This window comes from Dunckerocampus dactyliophorus, chromosome 14, assembly GCF_027744805.1.
Source record: "Dunckerocampus dactyliophorus isolate RoL2022-P2 chromosome 14, RoL_Ddac_1.1, whole genome shotgun sequence".
In the NCBI taxonomy this organism is placed as follows: Eukaryota; Metazoa; Chordata; class Actinopteri; order Syngnathiformes; family Syngnathidae; genus Dunckerocampus; species Dunckerocampus dactyliophorus.
Genome location: NC_072832.1, coordinates 9,264,906 through 9,290,320, shown reverse-complemented (window position 1 = coordinate 9,290,320; position 25,415 = coordinate 9,264,906). Strand labels below are relative to the sequence as shown.

Sequence of the window (25,415 nt, the reverse complement as noted above, 5' to 3'; positions counted from 1 at the left end):
CATCAACATCCTCCCCTTCTGGAGAGTGACCAAGAGGCACGCATTTTGACCACTGAACACGCCCGTACGCCTCACCACCCTCCAGGCATGCAACACGCAAGCTCCATCCAGGATCCCAGTCCCCAAAACCTGGCCGGAGGTACCCACGCACGCACACCGGCTCGCCTTGCCCTGCAACGACAAGCCTTCAGCGACAAGCGAAAGAGAGTGACAGAGCTCAGCGATGTACCTAAGCACACAACAATAATTATTGCATGCTAATATGGTTCAAAATCCGCCTTGGCTATATCAAAATTAAGGCACAAATATAACTCCATAGACGTGCACCTCCAAAAAAAACTTCCAGGCTGCGGCTCGTTAGGGCTGACTGTTGTAACGCATTGACCAGTCTCTCTCTCCTCAACCACCACCACTCGCCTGCGACACTAAGCCAACAAGCCGAGTTGTAGTTTGCTCATAGAGCCGACGCCACAAGCCCGACCCTGACGGCCCATGGCTCATTTGCATTGCAACACTGCAGAAACAAAATAAAATTTAAATACCAGCAAACATGGTAAAAATAGAGCAAAAGGCACAATGAGAAAAGGCTGATATGTTGACGCCAACAACCAATAACACAAAGGTTTGTATTTATAGACAAAGCTTTAAATATGTATCACTTTTTACTTTCTACAATATATATACTGTACGTATATAAAAGTTTGGACACACTTTTTTTTTTATTTTCCTGACTATTTACATTGTAGATTCTCAAAACTATGAATGAACACATGTCGAATTATGTACTTAACAAAAAAGGGTGAAATAATTCTATAAATATGTCTTTTATATATATATATATATACAGTATATATATACAGTATATATATATATATATATATATATATATATATATATATATATATATATATATATTTTTTTTTTTATAGCGCTGCAAACCCTTGGTGTTCTCTCATTGAGCTTCATTTCTCCTGAAATGGTTTTCACTTAACAGGGCATTCGTTTTTTCGAGCATTATTATGAAGTGATACCAAGTTTCTACAGTATGACATCTAGGGACTATTGGAAGATAATGCCTTGCACCCGGCTCTTAAGAAAAGTTGAAAGTTATTTCCGTTTATCAAAGACGGATGGATACAAGATATATATCCATGTGTATTTAATGTTTCCTTATGTATGTAATATTTTTTTAAAATAAAAATGGATTAGATCACCTGAAAAAAACACTTATGCCACGTCAAAGTTAAATATACTTTTGATTGACAAATGTTTTTTGTCTTCCCCCTAGACACCCAATTTGCAACTGATCCAATCCTCTGTTCCTATCAACCAATCACTGTGTCGAAACTATAATGACACAGTCAGACCAATCGTTACGAAACAACTGCTGCAAACATCAACACACTATAATTAGTGAGTGTGGTCATGTTGCTACGCTCACAGTAGTTGTTAATTGGTGAGATCTGAGAGCAGTGTTGCCCACACAGTTCATCCACTGATGTGCAGCCGCCTACTACCTGTTCACCCTTGCTCTTAAACACATTATAATGAGACTGTCTGTGAATGTAGCTTGTCGTGACAGCAGTAGGTGCCGGTTTGCATCATAACACCGCTTCTTAACACACCTCATATGCAACTGGTCTTCCAGACAATAAGAAGATGTAGCAGAAGGGATCAGTGTTGCCAACTTAGCGACACTGTCATTAAATTTAGAGGGTAAATCTCGAGACTCTTTTTGAAGAAAGTGACGTGCAACAAATGCAACAACTTTTTCTGGTCTTATTTTCTGGACTTCTAGAGACTCTACATTCAGGAAAGCATCTATCACTCTTCTCAATGACCAGCAGGTGCTGCTGTGGGCCCCTTCTCCATGTAAAAGTGGCTCAGTCTTGTTTGTGATATTAAAATACAAAAAGAAGCGAGAAAAAGAAGCGACAGAAGAAAGTTCATTTGCATCTCAACATATATTTGTTTTTCATGTTTTTTCAGTCTCTCCCACATTATTCCTCTCTCCTACTTACAATTACATCAATTATGTAATTATGCAAATTGGACTATGACGTTATCGATCCCCCTGTAGCCAACCACCACAAATAGATTACAGTCCTGTGGGAAACACTGGAGAGTAACATGCTTCCTGCAGTTGCTTTGATCAGTGAAGCCATATTTGCAAATAAACACTGTTGATGCAGCAGAAAGGGCAGACAGACATTATGTTGGCAACTCTGTCTGCTCCTCATTTACACTTCTTCCCATGGTAGTCAGAGAATTGAGGCTTTTCTCAAGGAAATGGTTCTTTTAATGGCATTATTTCATGAAACAAGCTCCCACGCTCCAAGAGGTAAGAGTTTTCCCCTGAAAATACAATGAATAATCTTCAGATGTGTTGCTTGATGGGGTTTTTTTTTCCCCCAGGAGGCGGCACATCCTATTCTTACTCAGAATGTAACAGAAGGTACTGCTTTTTAAATAAATCACTCTATTCAATCATACGACAAATAAAACTAATTTACCACATTTTACAGACAACATATACCATTTCAGCTATTATATTTAAATTATTTTAAATCCTGATTGAAGAGCTGGAAATGTTAACAATAAACACCTCATGCTTATGAGAGCCAAAAATTGACAAATTTAAGGATGCGGGATATTCACATTTTCTTCACTTTTGGTTTATTAGATGCACTATAAACTAGGGTTACGGTTAGGTGTGGCCCTCTTTCTCCTTGGTAATGTTCATACTGTATCATCTCCACTTGTCACCAGTCTATGTTGTAATTTTTACAACACACTGTTATTTTCTTGTTTACAATAGTTTTTCACCAAATGTATTGCTCTTTTATAGTAAGTATTGTGTACTACTACGAAAAGTAATAGTAGCATAGAATATACAGTACAGCACTTGTGGTAAGCCCCAAAAAGTTTTTTGAGAAATCCACAAGGTTTCCACAAACAAACAACAAAGTTTACTGCAGAGTTAATTAGGACCAGAAGCACAGGTTGGTCTGCAAACGAGGTGTTTCAAGAAGCAATGAATTCAGCAGAATCACTCCCTTGGACATCGAGCTTTAGCCTTTGTAACTCAACACACATTTCATATGCACCACAGTTATATACTACGGAAAAGAAAGTGGGAAAGGAAAAAAAAAAACATTAACTTTGAATAGTCTCTTTAACAGTAATTTCGGGGCCTCTATTTTGTATTATTTTTATGCTATCCAACAGAGAAGAATGCTTGAGAAAATCTCAATATGGCAATTGCACATATGCAGTTTTCAAAAAGCAATAACCTCTGCAATCAATATGCGGCCCAATGTGACTTCTGCTCAAATTCCACGGCTGCATATAAATGAGTAGTAGGTCTTCTTTTTCATATTAAACAAAACTTAACAATACTGGACCCTCTTCCATGCACTCATCTGCTGGCATTTCACATTCAATGTCTGCCCAAACAATCTCAAGGTATCCCACAAAATGTGAACACTATCCAGTTTAAACTCTCACCTGCACTCCAAACATCTTTGACGTGGATGCAGAGAAGACAGCAGAGCCAATGTATTGCACACAGTATCTAATCAAAGCTGATCCTTCCTTAAAGAAAAAATATCTTGCACACGTTCAGCCAATATATAATTGATATTATATTCTGACAGCAGTATTCAAGTATGAAGTGCAAAACTGAAGGCAAAGGAACCAGACCGTTCTCATTATGTTTGGAATGGGTGCCACACAAGTAAGTTAATTCCTTGTTGCTTTCTCTCTCAAAAGCACTGATGCAGCAAAAGAGCAATACAGAAAGAACAAAAACCTACCAGGTGTACACAAAACCGATGAGGCTTTTAGACAAAAACATCTAAAAATTAGGGCTGTCAAATGCTTAAAATGTTTAATTCGATTAATCCGTTTTCAACTTAAATAATCATGATAAATCACCATTTGCAACTGCGGTATTTCTGAAACACGCCCATTTTTACTGTATTTTATTGCCTTTATTAATGGAAAGATAAATGACAGGACACGCTTTGAAATATGTGCATGTATTAACATTACATTATATATACGGTACCAGTAAAACAGCATAACAGTCTCACTCACCGTGTCATCTTACAAAGAACACTAAACTCATCACACAGCAACTTAACTCTCAAAAGGTAGCTGATAAATATACAAGCACCAATACGAGTTTAAAGAAAACAACTATTTTATCATGCATTGTGTCCAAGCAAAGCATTCATTGGTGCCTGCCGGGGTTCTGCAATTATGTCAGCCTCCCTCTGGGCTCCTCTGGTTCCCTCTGGTGGACAAAGGCAGCATTACAGCGCCATCCATCATTTTCTCATTGCTTTGCTAGGACGCAATGCATTACGGTCCGATTACTTACACAAAATAAACACAGTTAGGACACTGATAAATTGTTACTTACAGGTTGCTCTTCTGACTGTTCAACATGACCAAGTAATGTTGGAAAGGCGTCGGACTTCAGCCACAGTTTGGCGGCTCGTCCAGCTTTACAGTATATTGACCCATGTTCACAAAACAGTCCCGTGTGAAATGCCATTGACAGATGAGCATATTTTACTCTTGCTGGCCGGGGAATCAGGAACTCCAACCACTTTTGCCTGATACTTGCCTCTTTAGGCACACCCGAACAAACATTTCCTGCGAGCCATACGTACTAACATGGTGAACAGCGCAGAGCGAAGCAGAGCGGGGGAGGGCAGGCCTACAGCATTTAGCATATAAGGAAGTCCATGTTGCGTTGGGGACAGTGGAACTCGGTGTTGCGCTAACCGCATTATCCGACACGTTGGCATCGTTTGACATGAGAATACAACACTGCAACAACATTTATAGGTCAGAAAGAGGAAAAGCATAATAGATCCCCTTTAATGTAATTAATAAAATTATTCTGTTACCGCCGTGAACACGTTATTTTTGACAGCCCTAGTAAAAATGTTTTTCATTTGACTATTAGACTACCAAAGTGCTATTTGTTGTTCAATTAGTAACACTATGGCACCATAAGAAATCAATTCTTCAGCCCACTACTTCATGCAATCTATCTGACTTCAGCACACCAAAAACCACTGCACTTCAGCCAAGAGCTTTTAGACACCCTTTAGACCCTTTTAACTGAAGAGAGTTCGTTTTTCCCCATTTGTGCATTTTCTTTGGTCAGCAATCACATGTAATCACAATCAAACTCCAAAATCAACCGGTCTCAGAGTGCCCTGTCTACAATACAATTCCAAAAAAATACACATGACAGTATCCAGCTGTGGTGAGAAAGTCATTCAACCTTGATCATATCCAACTGGTAAATGAATACAGTAAATTAGAGGTGGGACAACGTCGGCGTAATTATATTTAGTGTATAAACAAAATGATACCATTGGATTACCAAACACATCTTTAGTTTAACATGTATGCGGTTAGCACGTTCAAAAAGCTCAATTGGCTGCCTTGTGTTGTTAGAATATCTGATAGCAGACCGACTTCTTTCATCATGAGAGGAAGGATAATTTGCTCAAGACGTTTACTTAACGTGCACTTGTCCATTTGCTGGTGTAAAGATTGTTCCTATAATTATTAAAGTTAATAACAAAGTCATTCCTGTTTACATTCTTACAGCTGCTGCTGAGAAATAACAAATGAGTGATTTCATGTGGTTTATTGGCAATACATTTTGATCCGCTTGTGGAAACACCAGGGGGACACGGACCACGTTCACAAATCTCTCAACTAATTCGATCCTGAGAAAGTGAACTATTGGTGTGAAAGCATACTTTGTGCGCGTGTGTTTACAATAAAACCTACCAACAGCCAGCATCGGTTGGTAGTGGTTGATGTTTTTAGTCGTAAGAGGTGGACACATGCGGATGGCAAACGGTGGCAGTGGCAAACCAGAGAGGAGGCCAGTCAACAGGAACTTAAGCTGGACTTCTTGCTGGTTGGATGATGGAAGAGGGGCTTCACCAGCTATCAGTGTCTGACCTAGAGATAAAAATGCAGCAAATTCAGAAAATATTCAGACACTTTTCAAAATGTCCATGTTATGTTGCCTTTTGACAAAATAATTGAAAAAAACCCCAAGATCATCAGAATTTAGCCAATATTGTTATTTTTCTTCTTCATTAAACTTCGGCTGAACCACTTTTTAAGATGAGCAGATGTGAAGCTCACAGATTTCACATGTTTTCACAGGGGCACCATTATGAGTCATCCACTTTCCTCGACTTCTTTGATTCATTAAATGCTTAATAGCTGAGAACCATAAAATGTAGCTTGAGTTTTCTTCACCACACATCCCCATGATCCTTGATAATGTATTTTAAGGACTTAAACGGACACGGTTATATATTTTGGATGGCTAATGTTCTTCATTTTAGGCTATAACTGACATTCTTCTTTATGAGCATCAGCCATCATCACTATAAAACTGCAAATTGAAAACACTTATTGCAATAGCAAATTAGAAATAATACTGCTTGAAAATTTAATGTGACCACCAAAAAACGCCAGACAACATACTGTAGCTGCTGGCCATAGCTATGATAAGTTTGCTTGGGCCCAACTGGCAATCTTCTGTGGAAATCATTAATTCACAGAAAGAAGATTGCAGAAGATGATTACAGAAAAAACGTGTAACATGGTAGCAGACAGTGGTGCAGATGGTGGCGTGCAATCTTACCTATCATGCTGTTGAGGGAGAGATTCTGAATATGTTTCTGGTTTGGGCCCAGCGGAGATCCACAAAAAGACACCGGGGAGTACAGCGGCGACAGACCTGAACTGCAACAAAATGGATGAGATTAAATATGAATCTAATATTATCGTGAGAGCACAGCATACATTAACTACCCAAACCAAGATACTAGCGATAATTAAATGATGATGAATGATGTTCTTTGTAAAGAAATTATTGATCATTTTGGCAGCAACCTATGTAATTGTGCCTTTTTGTTGTATCATTTAGCTATTGCTATTTGAGGTGTCACAAAATCTTGTGTCAGAACACCTTGCAAGATGAAAACATGACAAAATGTCTCATTCAGTCCCGTGGGCACTAGGCCTGGGACGAATTAATGAATAAATTTCACACAATAAATGAAAATGAACTCAATCATTTTGCCAGCCTCAATATATTGCCATGTGTATTCCTGTCTGTTTTCCTCACGTCCCGCCTCTAAACAGGCAGGAAGAGGGTTCACTCTGGATTGGTTTCAGCACCTTAACACATTTGCTCCAAGGAACAACGGCATGAACGAAGTAAGCCCTTTTGTCAGTCATACGGTCTCTTTGTCTCAGTGGGTGGATGCAGGGCCAGTAGCAGACACACAAAATGCAGAAGAGTGTAATGTAGTAAAAATTAAATTAGTAGATTGCAATATATTGCCAATTTTTACATTTTTCATTGTGTTTTTCTTAAAAGTAATGTTAAAATCTTGTCTCGTCTCATAGACCCAATCTCGTGTATCATCTCATCTTGTGACACCCCTAATTGCTATGTAAAGAAACAGATGGTAACATGAAGAAAAATTGGGATTTCAACCACAGTGTAGTGGTCTGATACCAACAAGCTGTAACCTGTTTTGTGGTTCAATATGGTGTATTATTAGTAAAAAAATATGCATGTTTAAGCAAATTATTCTTATTTCTTATTTCCTAAATTAAGCATTCTCAAGCATAAAAATGGCTAAATGAACTAAAATAGAAATACAGGACAAAAGAAACATTCTAATTGTGAACGTTGTACTGTATTCTACATTGGCCACTAGGTGTTGGTGTATGGTGAGACAAGGGCCAGACTTGATTGCCAGAAAAATTCCAAGTTTAAATTATCTCACAACAGGCATAATAATAATCACATTGCTACTGTTGGGGCCATATTCCACGACAAACTAAAACTCAGCTCTGAACCTCCGACGTCACCTACTGTCCGCCCGCCATTAATGTCCGCTAGGGAACGCATTTATTGTGACACACACAAACAGGAGTTTTAGTTACGTCTTCAATGGCTTATTCACTCTTATTTTGTCTACTGTATTGGGTAATACGAGTGTAAAGCCATTTAAAGCCGCTATCATATTACACTGTCCAGGAACAACAAGGAACTGCTAACGTGTGAGTATATGTTATGTCTAATATGTCTTATTTTCTCTGATTATATCTACTATACTGGGTAACACAAATGTAAAGTTGAGTATATGCGTGTTATTTCGTGTCTAGTAAATTTTTTTTTTAAATAATAAAAACCATATATAGAAGATCATAAACAGGGTTTCTATGCCATAACTACGAAAATATTCTTAATATTGAATCCTACTTCGCCGAAATTCACATGGCGGTCGAGTCTGGACCCAATTAACTGCGATAAACGAGGGATTACTGTATATTCCTGTTTTAACTTGTTAGTAGGCACACAAATCCATCTTTGCCCCACACAGGAAACAAGCTGAAAGGAGCAATACAGTTGTGTCTTCTCGACAGGAGCTCAGGGTCTCCCATCAAAGGAAAGCGAGACTCATTGGTGATAGCATAAGTCCCTGCACGTCCCACCTGTGACAGTCGCTGAGAAGCCTAAATTTGGGTCAGAGGATTATGCAGTTTTAAAGGAAGTTTATTTAAGGTAACTTACAAAGTAATGTGACTCATACATGACCTCTTTTTCAGGCCAGCGCCTGCAAATGTGTGATATAGGACCGCAGAATTATTCAGCACAATTTCTGTCTGTGTGTGTACCTTGGATTGACAGCAACTCTGCCTGTGTAGGCTTTGAGCTCCCACAGCATCACTCTACCATCGCTGACCGTGAGAGCCGCATTGTTTTCGTTGACAGGGCAGATAACCATGCGATATGGCCGGACAGTCTTGGTAACACGGATAGCATCGCACTGAGAGCGGAGGTCATACACAAGCTCCTGGGCACTCTGTTCTGGGTCTGAGAAAGGAGGATAAGACAGAATGATGTATCCATGGCTGAAAAGTACATAGAGACAGCCGGAAAAGGGTAGGGAATGGGAAACATCAGGTGGAAGACTGGGAAACAAGATAGTGAAGAAGTGTCGGGCATGTGAATAAAGGAAGACACAAGGGTGGGATAAGGCATTGATTAGTTGTTAATAAAAAAAAAACAAGCGAGAGAAGATGAATGGGAGGAGATTGTAGAAAAGGTAAGCTTGAAGGGAAATGAGAGTACGGCAATAAAGAGAGAGGATTTAAGGAGATAAGCACCAAGAACAGGAAATAAGCGTTTAAATGAGGGTGTGAGAGACTCATAAAAAGAAATGTCAAGGAAGCAAGAAAAGGAGCTGGCAGACAACAGCAAGGAAGGAATAAGTGAGGAAGAGAGACATTTGGCGAGACTATAGACTCCCATTGGCCTGTAACACTAAGCCAAAAGATAAATGAGATAGTAAGAGTCTGAATGCCCACTGGAGCAAAGAGAAAGGCTTCAGGCTCTGTCAGTGCCGTACGCAGAATAAATTGAGGGGAAAACAGCATGGGAGTGATACAGGGCTGTCGGCGAGCAGAGCACAATTGGTGTCCACTGCACGTGTAAGACGAGGCATACCCGCTGCTCCCGATGCTTCTTCTGGAGCTGCAGTGGAGCGGCACACGCGGAGAGTGATGCATCCATTCTCATGGAGGCAGTACAGGGCATCTCTCTGGGCGCACGGGATCACCTGACAGACAGTCAAGGAAAGATAGAAAGAGGCACGGCAGTGATGACATGATGAATGGCTGCTGCCATTTTGCCATTTCATGTTCATGGGTTACACAACTTCTCAAACGCTGACCTGACAAAGTGTTATGTTTTCTTAAAGGCTCATGGCATTGAAATGCAAAGAATTGCAAACACGTGCTAAATCATAGCGTGGTGAAAGTGCAGGCCACAACTCGTCCATCGGTGTTTTGGAATTGTTGAATTGTGAGTTGTTATTAATGCACATATGTATACAAGTTTCACTTCAGTTTCCGGGCCATGTGATTGTTGTTAGCAACTGTTGCTAAGTGGTTGTTGTTCAGTGGAAAGTAAACGGTTAATACCACTTATCCCCGGCTCCTGTCTTGTTCTGAATCGCATCTCCACATTTGGTGAGCCTAGACTTGAGTAATACGTTGACCAACAGCAATGACAACATAGTGGCACTGCCAGTGGAATGACGACACAGGTGCCTTCATCGAGTCTGCCAGCTGGCGCTACTGTGCATGCATATACTTGTAGAAGGAAATGTGTTGTAAATGGAATTAAATCTTCTCAATGTCTTTGAAGGGATATTTTGTCATTTACTATACATTTTAAGCTGCAACATGCAGTGTCAATACGTGTTTGTTTACACTACAAGCGATTAAACGATGACATTTGCGATATATTAGGCTATGATATTCACGTTAACATGTCTAAAATGTACTTAAATAATGTTATATACTTGCACATTAGTTTGAAAGCTGCAAAGTCACATGAAATACTCACTAAATCCACACGCTTTGGGATGCAAAACTCTACGAGGGCACAGGTCACACCGGCGTCGCTTGATGCTAACGAGGCAGCTAACGTCACTGCTAGCTATGCCGCGGTAGTTAAGTTGCCGACCTTTGGCAACACGGCTCATGCCCGTGTTTCAGCACATCGAAGCCCAGGTACAACTACAAGGAATAACACAGAACATGACAAGGTATTTCCACACAGTGGCCACGCTGGACCTCCACTTTGTGTCATACCGTATGACAGACTATTTTAGCGGTTTTTAAACCGTGACATTTTCATACCGTGGTATACCTTGAATCCGGTAACCGGCCCATGCCTAGTTGGCTGCGTATATCTGATAGTTATCGTGTAGCATCTTCACTCATTTTTACACAATTTATCCTGTTTGGGGCCATGGGTGAGCTGGAGTCTATCCCAGTAGACTTTGGACTGCCATAGACGAACTACCTTTCACATCACATTAACACCTATGGATCTCCAATTAAGCTGGCACGTATGTTTTAGGATTGTGGGAAGAAAACCCATGCCAGCACGCGGAGAACATAAACTCCATACAGAAGTCAGAGCCCAGAACTACCTGGCTGTGCTAAAACCAGTTTGAAACAAAAGGAAAGCCTTTTGACACTTTCAGATCAACCAGTAAAAGCACCCTAAGTCTAAGCTTTGTTAAAACAGTGACAGTTGTTAAACAGTTTACAGTATATTCTCTTACTTGCTCTACAGCCCTGATAAATCTACCCTCCCACCAGATTTCATCTATTTCCAATTACAAAACTGGTCTCCAGTTGTAGGAGCATTAGCAACCAAAGGTCACTGGTGTTACAGAATGAAACTACAGGAATGAACAAGACATCATATCTTCGTACGGCAGTCTGATTATTCTGCTGTGAACGGCTCAACCCTGCTCTGCTGGGCCCTCATCTAACAGTGATGAGGTGAGCACAGAGTGAAGAAGAAAAGTAGACAACTTTATCATTTGTGCCAGAGGGAATTGCTCTCTTGGAAGATTCATCCAAAAAAAAATACAAACTTTAGTAAAGCCTGGAATATAATGGAATAAAGGCAAAGGGAGGGGTGGGAGGTCTTTTACAGGCGAGGTAAAGACAGTGATGTATGAAGCATGTTAAAGCTCAACCGCACCAACATAAATTCATTTATCTCACCTTAACTAACCAAAGGACCAAAAAAAAAAAAAAAACAACTTCCAAACTGTCTTATGCTTGCAAGTTCCAAATTGATGTCAGAGGTGATTTTATATTATGCTCTTGTAAATTAAAAAAGCCTGGAAGCTAATGGAATTCAGACCTTGAAAAATCTATGTAATTGGCAATTTAAATATATTATTTTCACCAAAAAATCTAGTTAGACTGATTTATATATAGGTGGTTCACAGAAAATGTAATTGCATTAAACCGCACAGAGACAGGTTTTACAGCAGTTACAAAAGCCTCACCTGGATGAAGGGCACTCCGGAACGTTCAATGGCCACTACTCCTACAGTCTGGCTGAGCTCCAGGTCCAGGATGAGGATCTCTCTAGGATACAGCAGCAACATGTGGTTCCTCTTGGATGGCAGGTACGAGAGCTGCAGGCAGTCGTTCAACGTCACTGCCTCTGCACTACGGGCCACAAAGTGGAGGAAGAATGTTAAAGAAAGAAATGTTAATGTGTTAATGGGGCCATTTAAGTAAAGAGTTTGGCTTCTCAAAACAATATGCGTTCCAAAAAGTGTACATTTGCATTACAAAAATGCCTCCTCAAAAAAAAAAAAAAAAAAAAAAAAGAGACCTCGCAAAACGCTCGGCGTTATGTTTGTCTCCCGCCGTATCCCTGCACACTGTCGCCTGTGTATGGGATGAAGACGCTCGTGCTAATGCCACTCTTATTCCGCGATGGAGCCCTGCAGCCATCTTGTTTACCTATGTGTTCCACAGCGGAAGAAGGTGCAAGTATTTTCATCACATACAAATTAATGCACTAGCGACAGTGCGCAGGGATATGGCGGGAGACAAATACAACGCCGAGCGTTTTGTGAGGTCTGATTTTTTTTGAGGAGTCATTTTTGTGATGCAATTGTATTACTCTTTCGAACACACATTGTTTTGAGAAGCCAAATGCTTTACTTTAATGGCCCCAGCAACTAAGCGGAACTACGTTCCTCGTCATGAATCTCCAACCAGAACTGGACTCACGGGACCAATTGGGGGAGTAAAAATCAGTGAGTGTAGTACACTGCTGATGGGGATGTCATACAACTTCATGTAAAAAAATCCAAAGTATCCCTTTAAGACATGTTCATCGTTAGCCATGTGTTCTTTATGTTCTGTTGACCTGAAAGACACATTTTCCACATTGATAACGACTGTGCACTGACAAACCGTGCAGACTTTTTTTTTTTTAACACTTTATTTACTGTAACTCTTTTTTTGGTCCAATTCTCAATTGTCACATTGTGCACTTTTTGTTGTTTATTCCCATTCAAGGTTATTTATCAAACACTATTAATAGATATTTATTTTGTACTGCATTTGGTCGAAATGTTGTGCGGGTGCAATCTACACTTTTCTGTACCAACTGTAAACTACAACAGTCATCACACAGTGGTTACTGTGTTAACACGTTACACTGCAGTTCAGCAGCCGCAAAAATAAGACGTGAAATTATATTTACGAATAACATCGATAACATCTTTCCTTTTATTTAATGTCTAGCTATTGACTTGCATTGTGTTTTTGGTACCTCCTTTTTAATTCTCTCACACCCAGCTTAAAAAAATCTTGCCTGACATGTTATGGATATAGACATATAGATATATAGATGTTACAATTTATTAAGAAATACATGTCTAGTGTATGTGCATGTGAGAAATTTAAATACAGTGAACCCCAGCATCAGATTTCTAAAGTTTAATAACAATAGCTGAGATCAACTTTATGCTCATTTGTGTATTCCCATACAACAAACAGGTAGAGTGAATTATGCCCAATAGTGGATATCACTGGACAGATGGTGGAAACTGGCCAGATTAGGTGACAATAACAGGTGGCTGATGACTCAAGCAGGTACACTGGCAGCCAAATGAACTTTCATTTCATGCATGTTTTTAAATTAGTTGGGTATTGATTAGGGCTGTAACTCATCTAGCCAGCTTCATTCCCCTCGATCACAATGTGATCAAATACAGCAGAGGAAAACACCGGTGAGATTGTTATTTTCTGGGGAAGGCATGGTAGATAAAAATGACTCCAAAGAGGAACCTTTACGAGTTGCTGAGCCCCACACGATTAGCACCTCAATGAGGCCGGTCGAGGAAGCAATGGGGCCTGAAATGTCTGAGCCACAAAGGCAGCATCAAAAAGAAAGTGTTAAAGACTTCTAAGTCTTAGATGCAAAGGGGAACGCAACAGATCTTCAGAGAGGAAGACAAAAAAAAACATGAAAAGGAAAGAGGACAGAGTCAGAATATTTAGCTGTCCAATTCCAAAAACATCACACACTGGATCATATCTCTTCCCAAGCAACATAGTAGACCCAGTTTCTAACTAGTAGTGAACGAGTGGCTTGTGTGTGGGGGACATTTATGTTTTTTGTTTAATTTTAAAGCCTTTACATTCCATATCAATAGGGACAACTAAACCAATTAGACTGAAGAAGCCGAAAGCCAGTATACTTTGTAATGGCGGTCCCAGGCCTGGATGCAATAATGTAAAAACTACTTGGGTTATTTTTGTCAAAGAAAACTATCAAATGGACTTGAAAATGCTGAACATTACATCTGTATGTATATTACATTTTATATATAGTGGTGGCAAAGCTTCATTGCATCAAAACTTTGGATGGCCGTTCAAATGCTGCTGGGGATAAAAGGAATTGCAACTAGCTGTTGGGATATGCTAGTCTGCTTAGTAGTGTTGAGGTGCCCTTGAGCAAGGCACTGGAACCCATCACCCCACAGCCTCTGCATACAGCAGCGTGAAAACTTAATTATTGTTTGGGGATTAAAACACCTGGAACTAAATATGTTTTTGATTTAAAAAATGTGCCTAGAAATAAGCAAAAAAAAATGCATTCTTGAGATAAAGTACTAGTAAAAAGTTTGGACCCACTTTCCCATTGAGGAGCAAAGGAAAGTTTGTCAGTGTGTCTTATTACGTAGGTATTTATTAAACCAATATTACACCTTTGTAACATTAAATAGCTTTAGAAATCTATTCAGATATTGTGGATTTGCATATACTTGAGGGAGTGGCCATTAAAAATGTGTTTCTGTCAAAGTGCTCAATAATTAATCGAAGTACAGTCAAGTGAAAGTCAAGGCTAATTTTTAAATGCAGTTATGTGGCAGAGGGAAAGCTGGTGGCTCTTACGTGGGTTTTTCATTGGTGATTAGCACTTTGACCTTGTTGAGAGCCTTCTTGGCACCAGTAGGAGCTGGTGCAGCAGTGGGCGCAGGCTTGGTGTGGGCAGGACTTGCATGGGGACTTGCAATGTAAACCTTTTTCCCCGCACTTCCTGGTGGTTTTGAGTGAGAAAAGTCTGTGATGAAGACTATTCCTTCACTTGTCAGCACTGCAGACAAAATTAAAAGAATAATTACTTTATGAAACAGAATGTTCTCAGTTTTATTGTATATTTATTGTATTATATATACAGTATTTTTATATACGTATATATATATACGTATACATATATATACACACATATATATATATATCTATAGAGTGGTTAGTGGTCAGCATGTTGGCCACACAGTAATGACATCTAGAGGAACTGGGTTCGAATCTCTGTGTGGAGTTCGCATATTCTCCCCGTGCGTGCGTGGGTTTTCGCCGGGTACTCCAGCTTCATCCTACATTCCCAAAACATGCATGTTAGGTTAACTGGCGACTCTAAATTGTCCATAGGTATGAATGCGAGTGTGAATGATTGTTTGTCTATATGTGCCCTGCGATTGGCTGGCTCTCGCCCAAAAGTCAGCTGGGATAGTCTCCAGCATACCCCCACGACCCCACTGAGGACAAGCGGCATATACAATGAATGATTATACATTGCGGATACAGATGGTCCTCGGGTTACGAACGAGCTCCGTTCCTATGACTGTGATGAGTTTTAGTATAATTCGGAACTTACACATATAAAATATAGTAATAAAAGGTATAAATCCAAGAATTAAATGCAACAGAACACCTTACTTTTATTCCTGTGGTTGGCTTGCACACTGGAAGGGGTGTTGCAAGAGGCAGACCGGGTTATTGGGAGGTGAAATTGTCAATAATGAGGCCACTAGCTCTGCTTAGTTATCACTGTCCATTTCATAGATCATTTCACATGTTCAAGATTACCATCTTTATCCTGGACGATAGTCGCAGCGTTTGGACCGGGCATGCAGCCAGTGTTAATTTCGCCACTTCTCCACTGAGCGTTTTTCTGATGTCTAATTTCACTTTACCCACTGCCACCAGAAGAGCCGGCCTCATGCTTGGGAGACATAATGGAAGTTAAAGTTAAAAAGTTAACTTAACAAAACAGAAGTGACATTGTCCTTGCTCAGTATAGCGACGCCTAACTACGTATTCTTACGCCACACGCGCGTAACTAGTTCTAGTTTTTCTTTTTAAACATTGTAAACGAGGACCACCTATCACCTTTGGGAAAATGCCACTTGTTGATTTCAAGAAAAAAGAACTCCAGACGTTGTGTCTCAAAATGGAATGAGGCACATACATGCCATGTTGGAGGGGTCAAACGGGTCAAAAGAAAAGGACAGGATGTTCTCAGCATAGCTCTTCTTCCACAGCTTGGTTCCAGTGTCTCCATTCCACAGAACGATGTAATTGGGAGGATGTACGGCTAACAACAGGTCACGGGACACGTCCTGATTCCACAGCCACTCCAAATCTGAAAGAACGGAGGGGAAGCCAGCACGATTGGAAGGAATGAAGAAGATGAATGCTTGATGTCTGCAGCAGGACTGACAGAATGACGGCAAAAGCATTGTAATGAAAACAAATACAACACAAGGTAAGAGTTACTTATAGAACAAATTTTTTATTTTTTTTGGCAGACCTTCCCCCGTAATGTCCTGCTCCAGGATAGAGAATAATTTCGTACTACTATAAAAACAGCAATGATCCCTTACCCTGGATGGGTTTGGAGTGCTCTTGGATCTCACAATGGGCAGTGCCACTAACGACATCCCACACTATGATCTTCCCAGAGGCATCTCCTGAAGCCAGCCGCAAACAGTAGGGTGAGCTCAAATTATGGTAGTAATTTTCTCTCGACCACTTCACCTGCAGGAAAAAATAAATAAAGTTGAAAGCCTCAGATGCTAGTCATAAAGGAATTTAACTACTTCATTTACTGATGCATAGGATGGCCACGTTGTGAAGCATGGGCCACATCTAATATACTGTAGATGTTGATGGGTGCATCATGAATTTAATACCCCTTTTATATGCCGGTCTGAACACACGTTTACACATTGTTATTTGCAGGACACAGTTGACAAGACAGAGAATGGACATCTTTGCTTGTCCTTTCAACAGTACTGGATAATTTGCTATCAGGATGTGATAGCATACATGGACACAAAACCCTCCGGACATTTGAAGTAGAACTAATAAATAGGAGCAACGGCAGAGTGAGGGCGTTGTGTTATGGTGAGTTGTTGGCAGTCACTGCTTCAGTGTCTTGCTCAAGGGCACTAACAGTACATTGACCTGTCTCTAGCAAACAGTTCCCATTTTCATATTTCTTTTACCTGCAACTTACAACTTAAAGCTGCAACATTGTGGTGCAGAGCGAAGTCCTTACAGACTACATTATTACTTCCCAAAATTGAATTGTTAAAGAACCAAACAAAGCATTCACCTGTTGAGTTCACAGCGCTTGACATCTTTCAGCTAAGGATTTATTCAGAGGGTAACTCCAAAGTACCTTAGGGAACCTTGTGTGCGACATTGTTCTTTGCAATAACACAATTTATTGAATAGATAAAGTGTATCCTGTCCGATTCCTAAGATTGGTGGTTTGCTACTGCTACCTCCTCATACCCAAGGATGCACAAACTGCAGGGATCGCAGTATGCACAGTATTTGAGTAGTACTGTATCTGTGAGTACAGCTTTTATATTGACGTATCTTTGCCTATTCGTGCGAACGTGTGCATTTAAATAGTAAGCAGGAAAAAACAGACTCATCGTAAGGCTTTACGTTGCTGGGTCAGTCTTCTAAAAGGGGGACCACCGGCTCACGAGGGGCATGCCGCACAAACTACAGTGATTTGCAGTTATAACCAAATGAAAACATACTGCAAACACACTAAATAAACAGGGGCAAAGAGTGTTTAATATTTTCTTCGGGTCTGTTGTGTATTAATGTATGATTTCAATGTCAGACAGTTTGCATATTGCCATTTTGTGACACGCAAAAGTGTGTCACTAGGACGACCGATGCTACCAGACAGGCGGAGAGTGAACCCTCGTCATCCAGCCTGCGTGGTAAAGACAGAGGAGAGAGAGGAAAACAAACACGCATGCACAAGTCAATTAATCGACGCCGGCAAAATTATGACTTTGTTTTTATTTATCGTTCGATTAACCGATTTATTGATTATCATGACAGGCCTAAATATATTTAAACCTGAATGTACAATTTTAATTGCAGAAAATCCTATATACATTCAAATGTGTACAACACACCCAGCAAGGGAGAGCAGCAGACCTTTTCCTAAAAAAACATGATGAATATTAAAGGTCACACAATGGAAGCTACAAAGTCAAAACTTCTCTAATGACCACTATGACCTATTTAAAACAAATGCTTTGCATTAACTGCTTGCCGTGAAAATGTGGTGCTGAGGGAAAAAGAGCAATTGATAAGCAGTGGGTGCCAGCTTTGCACTTAAAAAGACAAATTACTCAAAGCAGGGTGTTTTATTTTGTTTGACTGTTTTATTTCCTTCTCGGTGGCCATTTTTTCTTTTATATCTATCATCCACCAAAATGCCCTGCATTGTGACTGTGTGGTGAGGAACCGCTAGCTGCTGCAGTGTGCTTACGATTAAAGAGTTTTGGAGTAAAGAATGGGAGCCCCAGGCACAGCCTAGCCTCTGATAATCACTGGAGAATTTATGGCCTCTTATTTAGTCTTCTGCAAAGCACACAAATACTATGCATTCACACACACACTCACAAACACAAAGGGACTCTCAGTCACTGCAGACAAATATCCTTTCACAGGATCAATAATGTCAGACAACAACAACTTAGCTCAAGGTCAAACAATACTATAAGGGAGGATGAATTGTACGGTGGTTGAAAGGTTCTCAGCCAGCAGCAAGTACATCTTTCCCGACAAGAACATTCTACCAAAAAGCAGGTTCTGTGCTCGAAAATAAAACTACGCCCAACCTTAGAACCACATTTACGACTCTGTTTAACAAACGTGAAGAAAGTAGTGTGAAATGAGAGAGAACAAGAATAAAGAGAACATTTAAGCCTACATTTAAATGACCCAACAGTAGTATAACATCGATTCTTCTAAGAAAAGTAGGGTTTCCGCTACATGTAATTGATCGTGACGGTGCGCCACTACAAAATAGAAGCCGCCACACCTTAAAAATGAGGGTTTTTTTTAAACTTGAAAACAAAAAAAGTAATATATTGTATGAATGTACAGTATATACAGTATATGCTATACAGATTCATATATAGCTTATTATTTACACACATAATGACCACAATTAGTTTTAAAATGATTTAAAACATCATAAAAATGTTTCACTGTGCTTTTTTACTTTAATCATGCACCGGAATTGCCTGTCTGCCTGAGTGACCAGATACACGACACGTCTTGTGTTGACTTTCACTTTGTTTCTTGTTATCGGGAGAATGAACAACAGCCCATAAAATGTGTAGTCAATTGGCGACAGCTTGTCACATGCTAAGCCTATCTATGCCAGCGTGTGTGATCGCTCACGTTTCAAGATCATTCTTGACAGGGGTCTTCAACAGGTAGCACATAAGCTACCAGTAGCTCACCAGCTGATGTTGCGTACTTCCCCAAGAATATTTGCTTCACCTCTTAGTGTTTTTATAAGTGTTTTATTCAAACATGACACCTGTATTCACTGACAAGTGAGCACACTGGTTGTAGATGTCCTATGTAAATAAGGTGCCATTGAAATGTTGGCAGTTCTCTCAGCAACTTTGCCATTATATTAACAATTTTGCAATGTTCTCAATTCATGTTCGACTAGCTGTTGAAAAAAGTTAAATAAATAAGTAATTAAAAAATAGGTTTTTGTCATTCAAAAAAAAATAGCAGTGGTATGACACAGCGGTGGCAGTCCACCCTCCCATGCAGCCCACCGCCACAGCTTCAAAAAATCCTGAAAAGTATACACTTCTGTTTGCGGCCTGGTGATTAAAGAAAAGCTTACCTTGACCACATTGGCTTTGTGCCTTTCCAGCACTTGGATGGTCTGTGCTGTCTTTGGATCGATGATAAGAATGCTTGAGTGACATCCCTGAGCTATCAGTCCCTGCCAGCCCCTAAAAAACAAAAACAGGAGGAAGGAGAGGCTCTTTGTTGTTGAAAAGGAATTAAAAATTTAAAAGAAACTAAAGACCAAGCTCTTTCCATTGCAGACACAACATATAACTCTTAAGTGGGGGACCGCATTACAAGGCCATTTTTCAACACTCAAGAATGTGATTGGCTTATGGGCTGATGGTATTCATTTATGTGGGCAAAAAGCAGCAGGAAAACTAGATAGACAACGAGATGTACCATACAGACCCTTTCCAAAAAATTAGAATGTCATGGAAAAGTTGTTTAATTTCCATAATTCCATTCAAAAAGTTAAACTTTCATAGATTATAGATTCAGGGCCCTTCCAGCTCATTAAACCCACGAAAACAGGAATTCAAAAAATTAGAATACTGTGAAGAAATCAGCCCAAATTTTGCAGGGCATGAATGTTTTAAACTGAGTGTCACACACTAATCATCTACTAAAGTCAAATCACCTGCTGCTTCAGTTTGGTTCAATTGTCTCAGTTGGGTTCAATATGGGGAAGACTGCAGACATGACAACTGGCCAGAAGACCATCATTGATACCCTCCATAGGATGGGTAAGCCACAAAAGTTCGTAGCTAAGGAGGCTGGTTGTTCACAGAGTGCTGTGTCCAAGCATATCAATGGAAAGTCTAGAGGAAGGGCAAAATGTGGCAGGAGAAGATGCACCAGCAAAAGAGATGACCGTGGGCTTCAGCGGATTATCATACAGGGAAGATTCAAGAATCTGGCAGAGATCCAGAAAGAGTGGAATGAGGCAGGAGTCACAGCTTCAAAAACCACCACATTCAGACGCATCCGGGAGATGGGCTACAACTGTCGGGTTCCTCGGGTCAAGCCACTTCTGAACCTGAGCCAACGTAGGAAGCATCTCCACTGGGCCAAGGAGAAGAAGGACTGGACTGTTGGCCAGTGGTCCAAGGTCCTCTTTTCCGATGAAAGTAAAGTGTGCCTTTTATTTGGGAATCAAGGTCCAAGGGTTTGGAGGAAGACGGGTGAGGAACAGAACCCAAGCTGCCTGAGGTCCAGTGTGAAATATCCACAGTCCGTCATGATTTGGGGTGCAATGTCCGGTGCAGGTGTTGGTAAACTCTGCTTTCTTAAATCCAAGGTCACCGCAACAGTCTACCAGAATGTTTTAGAGAACTTCATGATTCCTTCTGCTGAGGATCTGTATGGAGATGCAGATTTCATCTTCCAGCAGGACCTGGCCCCTGCCCATACCGCCAGAAGCACCAAAACCTGGTTTGATGCCCATGCCATCACAGTGCTTGACTGGCCAGCCAACTCACCGGACCTAAACCCCATTGAGAATCTATGGGGTATTCTCAAGAGGAAAATGAGGGGCACCAGACCCAACAACAAAGAAGAGCTGACAGCAAGCATCAAGGAAATCTGGGCTTCCATAACTCCCAGGCAATGCCACAGGCTGATTGCTTCAATGCCACGTCGCATCGAGGCAGTGATTAAGGCAAAGGGATTACCAACCAAGTATTTAAGATTGACATATCGTTTTGAAAGTACCATATTTTGATTGATTTGATGTGATCCTAATTTCTTTCTTTTTTTTCCTGCAAAAACTGAGAAGTAAATGGTGATTTCTTCACAGTATTCTAATTTTTTGAATTCCTGTTTTCGTGGGTTTTATGAGCTGGAAGCCCAAATTACGTAAAAATAAACAAATAAACACTTGAAATCGTTTAAATTGTGGGCCCTGAATCTATAATCTATGAAAGTTTAACTTTTTGAATGGAATTATGGAAATTAAACAACTTTTCCATGATATTCTAATTTTTTGGAAAGGGTCTGTACATCCCTAGCGTATATAATACACAAGTCATTGGTGTTTGGTCCATGATTATGTATAAATTTACAGTTCAATCCTATGCTACAAGCACATCTTCATGAACTTACTCCTGGAGTGTTGACTTGGATGCAAAGGTAAACTCCCGATACACTGGCAGTCGCTACACATTGCACACGACATTATAGGTCCTTCATTCTATCACTTTCATGTTGAGCTGGCGTTTTGTAAAGGTCCATGTATGTTAATTGGTAACCAGTCCACAGCCACTTTTAAATGTGAAAACTGACCCAATAAAGCATTTGTGAATGTGAAAAATGACCGGTGCAATTCAATGGAAGCTTCAATGGAAAAATAAAGTCCTTGGCAATATTTGACATTTGTTCCGCACAAAGATTGTGTCAAACTCCTATTATGTCCACAGGCCCCTTGAATTTTTTATAAGGCTTTAAATCTGGTACATTCCAAAATTACAATTCTTTTGTTGCCTGGGTGGGTCAATGACAGCTAATGCCTAACAGAAGTCTGAAAGTTGGAACTGTTTATTTATTAAAAGGGAATTAATCGATTGAATCGATACTAGGAAATTAAGCATTGGATTGAAGCACGACTGGCTTTACATGGATGTGCTTTTTTTTTTTTTTTAGCACTTTTAATGATAAAGACGTTAAACACAACAGTCTGCCTGTCGGTGACGTCATTGTCTTCCGGGTATGTGGTGGTCATGGGAGTTGTAGTTGACCTGTGAAATGCAGCTGATTCGCTTTTTCTTCTTTTAGCCGGGTGAGTTGATTCAAATCATTCAGTATTCATATTTAACTCATCTGTCATTATTTGAAACTCATTTTGTGAAGTGACATTTAAACTTCCATAAAACTTCCATTATCTTTTAATAATTGGAAGGTTACATCTACCAACATATTTCCTGTTGCACAGAACCAGCAGGAAAAGTAAAGTGCACCAGTAGCAGCATGTATAAAATTAACAAACTTCAGCATTTTCTGAATAACCAACAAATAAATCTGCCATTATTCACAAATAAATAATAGACTTCTGAATTCAAGCTAAAATCCTGAGCACAGAATCTCTGACAAAATAATATTTTTGCTGTATAGCAAAGTCAAAAAAATAGATTTCTGTACCAGCGGCTCTCATACAAGAATAATTCTTGCAGACATCAGTATATTATGAATAACCAAAAAAACTAGGCTGCCCTTATTCACAATTGCAGTGTCAGTGAAATAAAGTTGCGATGGGACGTTGTAACTTGTAACAAAGTACAAAAGCCCTGCTACTCAACAACCGAATACGGCCACAAATCCTTCGCAATAAAAGTTGCAATTGACTTTGTGATTCACTTCACCTTTTCCGAGTCGGGTGGAAAATTAGTTATCACCTGCTTGAAGGTTCTCTGGTTGGCAGCAACTTCAGCTGGCTGTTTTTCCTCCTGGTTCGGGTGGAAACGGGTGGAAATGTGCATTCTCATATTGTCGTGTTCCCTAAATATTTAATTTATGACACATACCGACCCTCTCAGCGGCAAAATGTACAAGGAGGCCACATTACTTGCTAGTTGCTGCATCGTTCTTTCAAATGGCTGCTCTGATCAAGAGGATTATCAGCACAAAAAAGCCCCTGCTTCCACTGGCCTGTACAGGTGAGAAAGTTTCAACACCAAATTGAAGATACCATATCACATTCATTTGCTGAGAAATTTGCATAATGTCCTTCATTGGGTGCAAAGTGTAGGTTTGGATTGCACTATTTAAAGAAAATAATGAATCATGGCAAGCTATACCAACCTCTGTTCATCCTGATTTTGTATTGTATTTATTCTTTATTATGCCAGCATTATTAATGATTTATACTTGATTCCCATACAAAAAACGACAGGAATCTGGGAAACTTCACCTGTCCAATATCCAGGTATTTATTTCACAATCACACTGGTTCAATTTTTGGCTAAAAAATTACTGAATCTTGCAAGTGGCTGGCGACCAGCCCAGGGTGTACCCCGCCTCTCGCCCAAAGGATAGGCTCCAGCATACACCGGTGAACCTAATTAGGATAAGCGGCATAGAAAATAGATGGATGGAAGTTACTGAATTGATTTAAAGTTACTGAATTGTTTTGGATCGTATCGTCCTACCTGAACCAATATTGTCCTTGAATCGTATCGGCAACCACAAATCGTGATACGAATCAAAATGTTATTAAAACTAATCGTTACACTCCTATCTATTAATCTCCAAGAGACAGCATGTTCAATGACTTGGAAATGCGGTCCCGTGTGAGTTATAATTGTTGGCTGTCTTGAGCACAGCCACGCCTTCATGTATAAGGAATAAATAATTTTTGACTCCCTGAAGGAGTTTTGCATGATTATTTAAGTGAATTGCACATGTACTTTTTCCTCATCTGTCATGGCCACCTTATACTATAAAACTGCCACACAAGTGATGTTATTCCAGTTCAGTATCACATAGCATCCTGGGTGGAACAATCCACTACTGCGATTCTTAAGCAACATAGCGCAAAAAATATAATCTGTACGTATGTTAAGCACGCCTCTTGTTACATTTCTCAACCAGAACCAGGCTTCAGAAATACAACAGGCCCAGGAAAATGAAAATCACATGACACGACATGCCTTGCATGCTTTTTCATTTACGCTGACAAAATTCCACAATGTCAATATCTAATGAGACATGTACCTAACAGAAAAGAACGAATTAAGTTAAATTGGCACATACCTGCGGGTGACGCAATATGTAAACATGCAGGTTCATTCAAAAGCAAGCTACCAACACATGCTAACGGAACAGCTGCCGTACTCACCAATCTACTGCGGTTTTATTCTGCAAATTGAGAGTGCCAGTCAACGTCCGAGCCGCGAGTTTGATGTTGACCGTGTAAGGAATCATTGTTAGTAATCGGTCTTTGCACCTAATTAACGTTACTTGGTCGAGAGCTTTGACAGTGAATTAGCTTCTGTGGCTGGCTGGGCTCTGTTTTGGATGGTAACAGGAAGTGAAACTGTGTTGTTGAAAATAGGGTCGTGCGGGAACACATTCCAGCGTATGGTTCTGCTTGCACATTTTTTGGCACTACGATAGTGCCAATCGATCCAATATCAAGTAAATAATCTTGACTTTAAAATTTTTCAATATCATTATTTTGTGATTGTTGTCTTTAATTTCTTGACCATGATTATATCCAGGATAAAACGCAGCACAAATATTTTGGTCAAACAAACAAACAAAAAATCATTAGTATTAAACTTTGGTTTGAATAATTTAACAATATATAAATGCAACAATACAAGACGATGCGACAATATGATTTATTACATATTATTACATCACAACATATCTTACTAATCTCCAATTACCAACTTGCAAATGTGCACACACAGAAACTGTCAGAAGCACAGGATGACACATAACATCTCCCTGTCTAGTTTGCAATAGTAGTTGTGCGATACAGCTATCACAGCTTGTACGTGTGCTTGAACTATTAAAATACCAGTACCTAA

At 39.9% G+C, this 25,415-nt stretch overlaps 1 protein-coding gene across 4 annotated transcripts in view; it reads right to left on the bottom strand.

Annotated features, from left to right (window-relative positions):
- The window catches only part of wdr11 (WD repeat domain 11), an 85,772-nt gene extending 60,867 nt beyond the window's left edge, over positions 1–24,905 (bottom strand). For 3 of the 4 annotated variants that reach the window (XM_054798464.1, XM_054798462.1, XM_054798465.1), the window contains exons 1-12: positions 24,719–24,863; positions 23,410–23,529; positions 23,277–23,327; positions 19,940–20,051; positions 16,635–16,788; positions 16,220–16,393; positions 14,863–15,064; positions 11,949–12,114; positions 9,578–9,689; positions 8,746–8,944; positions 6,695–6,795; positions 5,821–5,997 (exon numbers count right to left, since the gene is read on the bottom strand). In XM_054798464.1, the coding sequence (XP_054654439.1) occupies positions 5,821–5,997; positions 6,695–6,795; positions 8,746–8,944; positions 9,578–9,689; positions 11,949–12,114; positions 14,863–15,064; positions 16,220–16,393; positions 16,635–16,788; positions 19,940–20,051; positions 23,277–23,327; positions 23,410–23,462 (1,501 nt within the window). In that variant the 5' untranslated portion in view covers positions 23,463–23,529; positions 24,719–24,863. Of the gene's footprint in view, positions 1–5,820; positions 5,998–6,694; positions 6,796–8,745; positions 8,945–9,577; positions 9,690–11,948; positions 12,115–14,862; positions 15,065–16,219; positions 16,394–16,634; positions 16,789–19,939; positions 20,052–23,276; positions 23,328–23,409; positions 23,530–24,718 lie in introns of all 4 variants that reach the window. The other variant, XM_054798463.1, reaches the window with a different exon arrangement.
- Between the last annotated feature and the right edge of the window lie 510 nt (positions 24,906–25,415).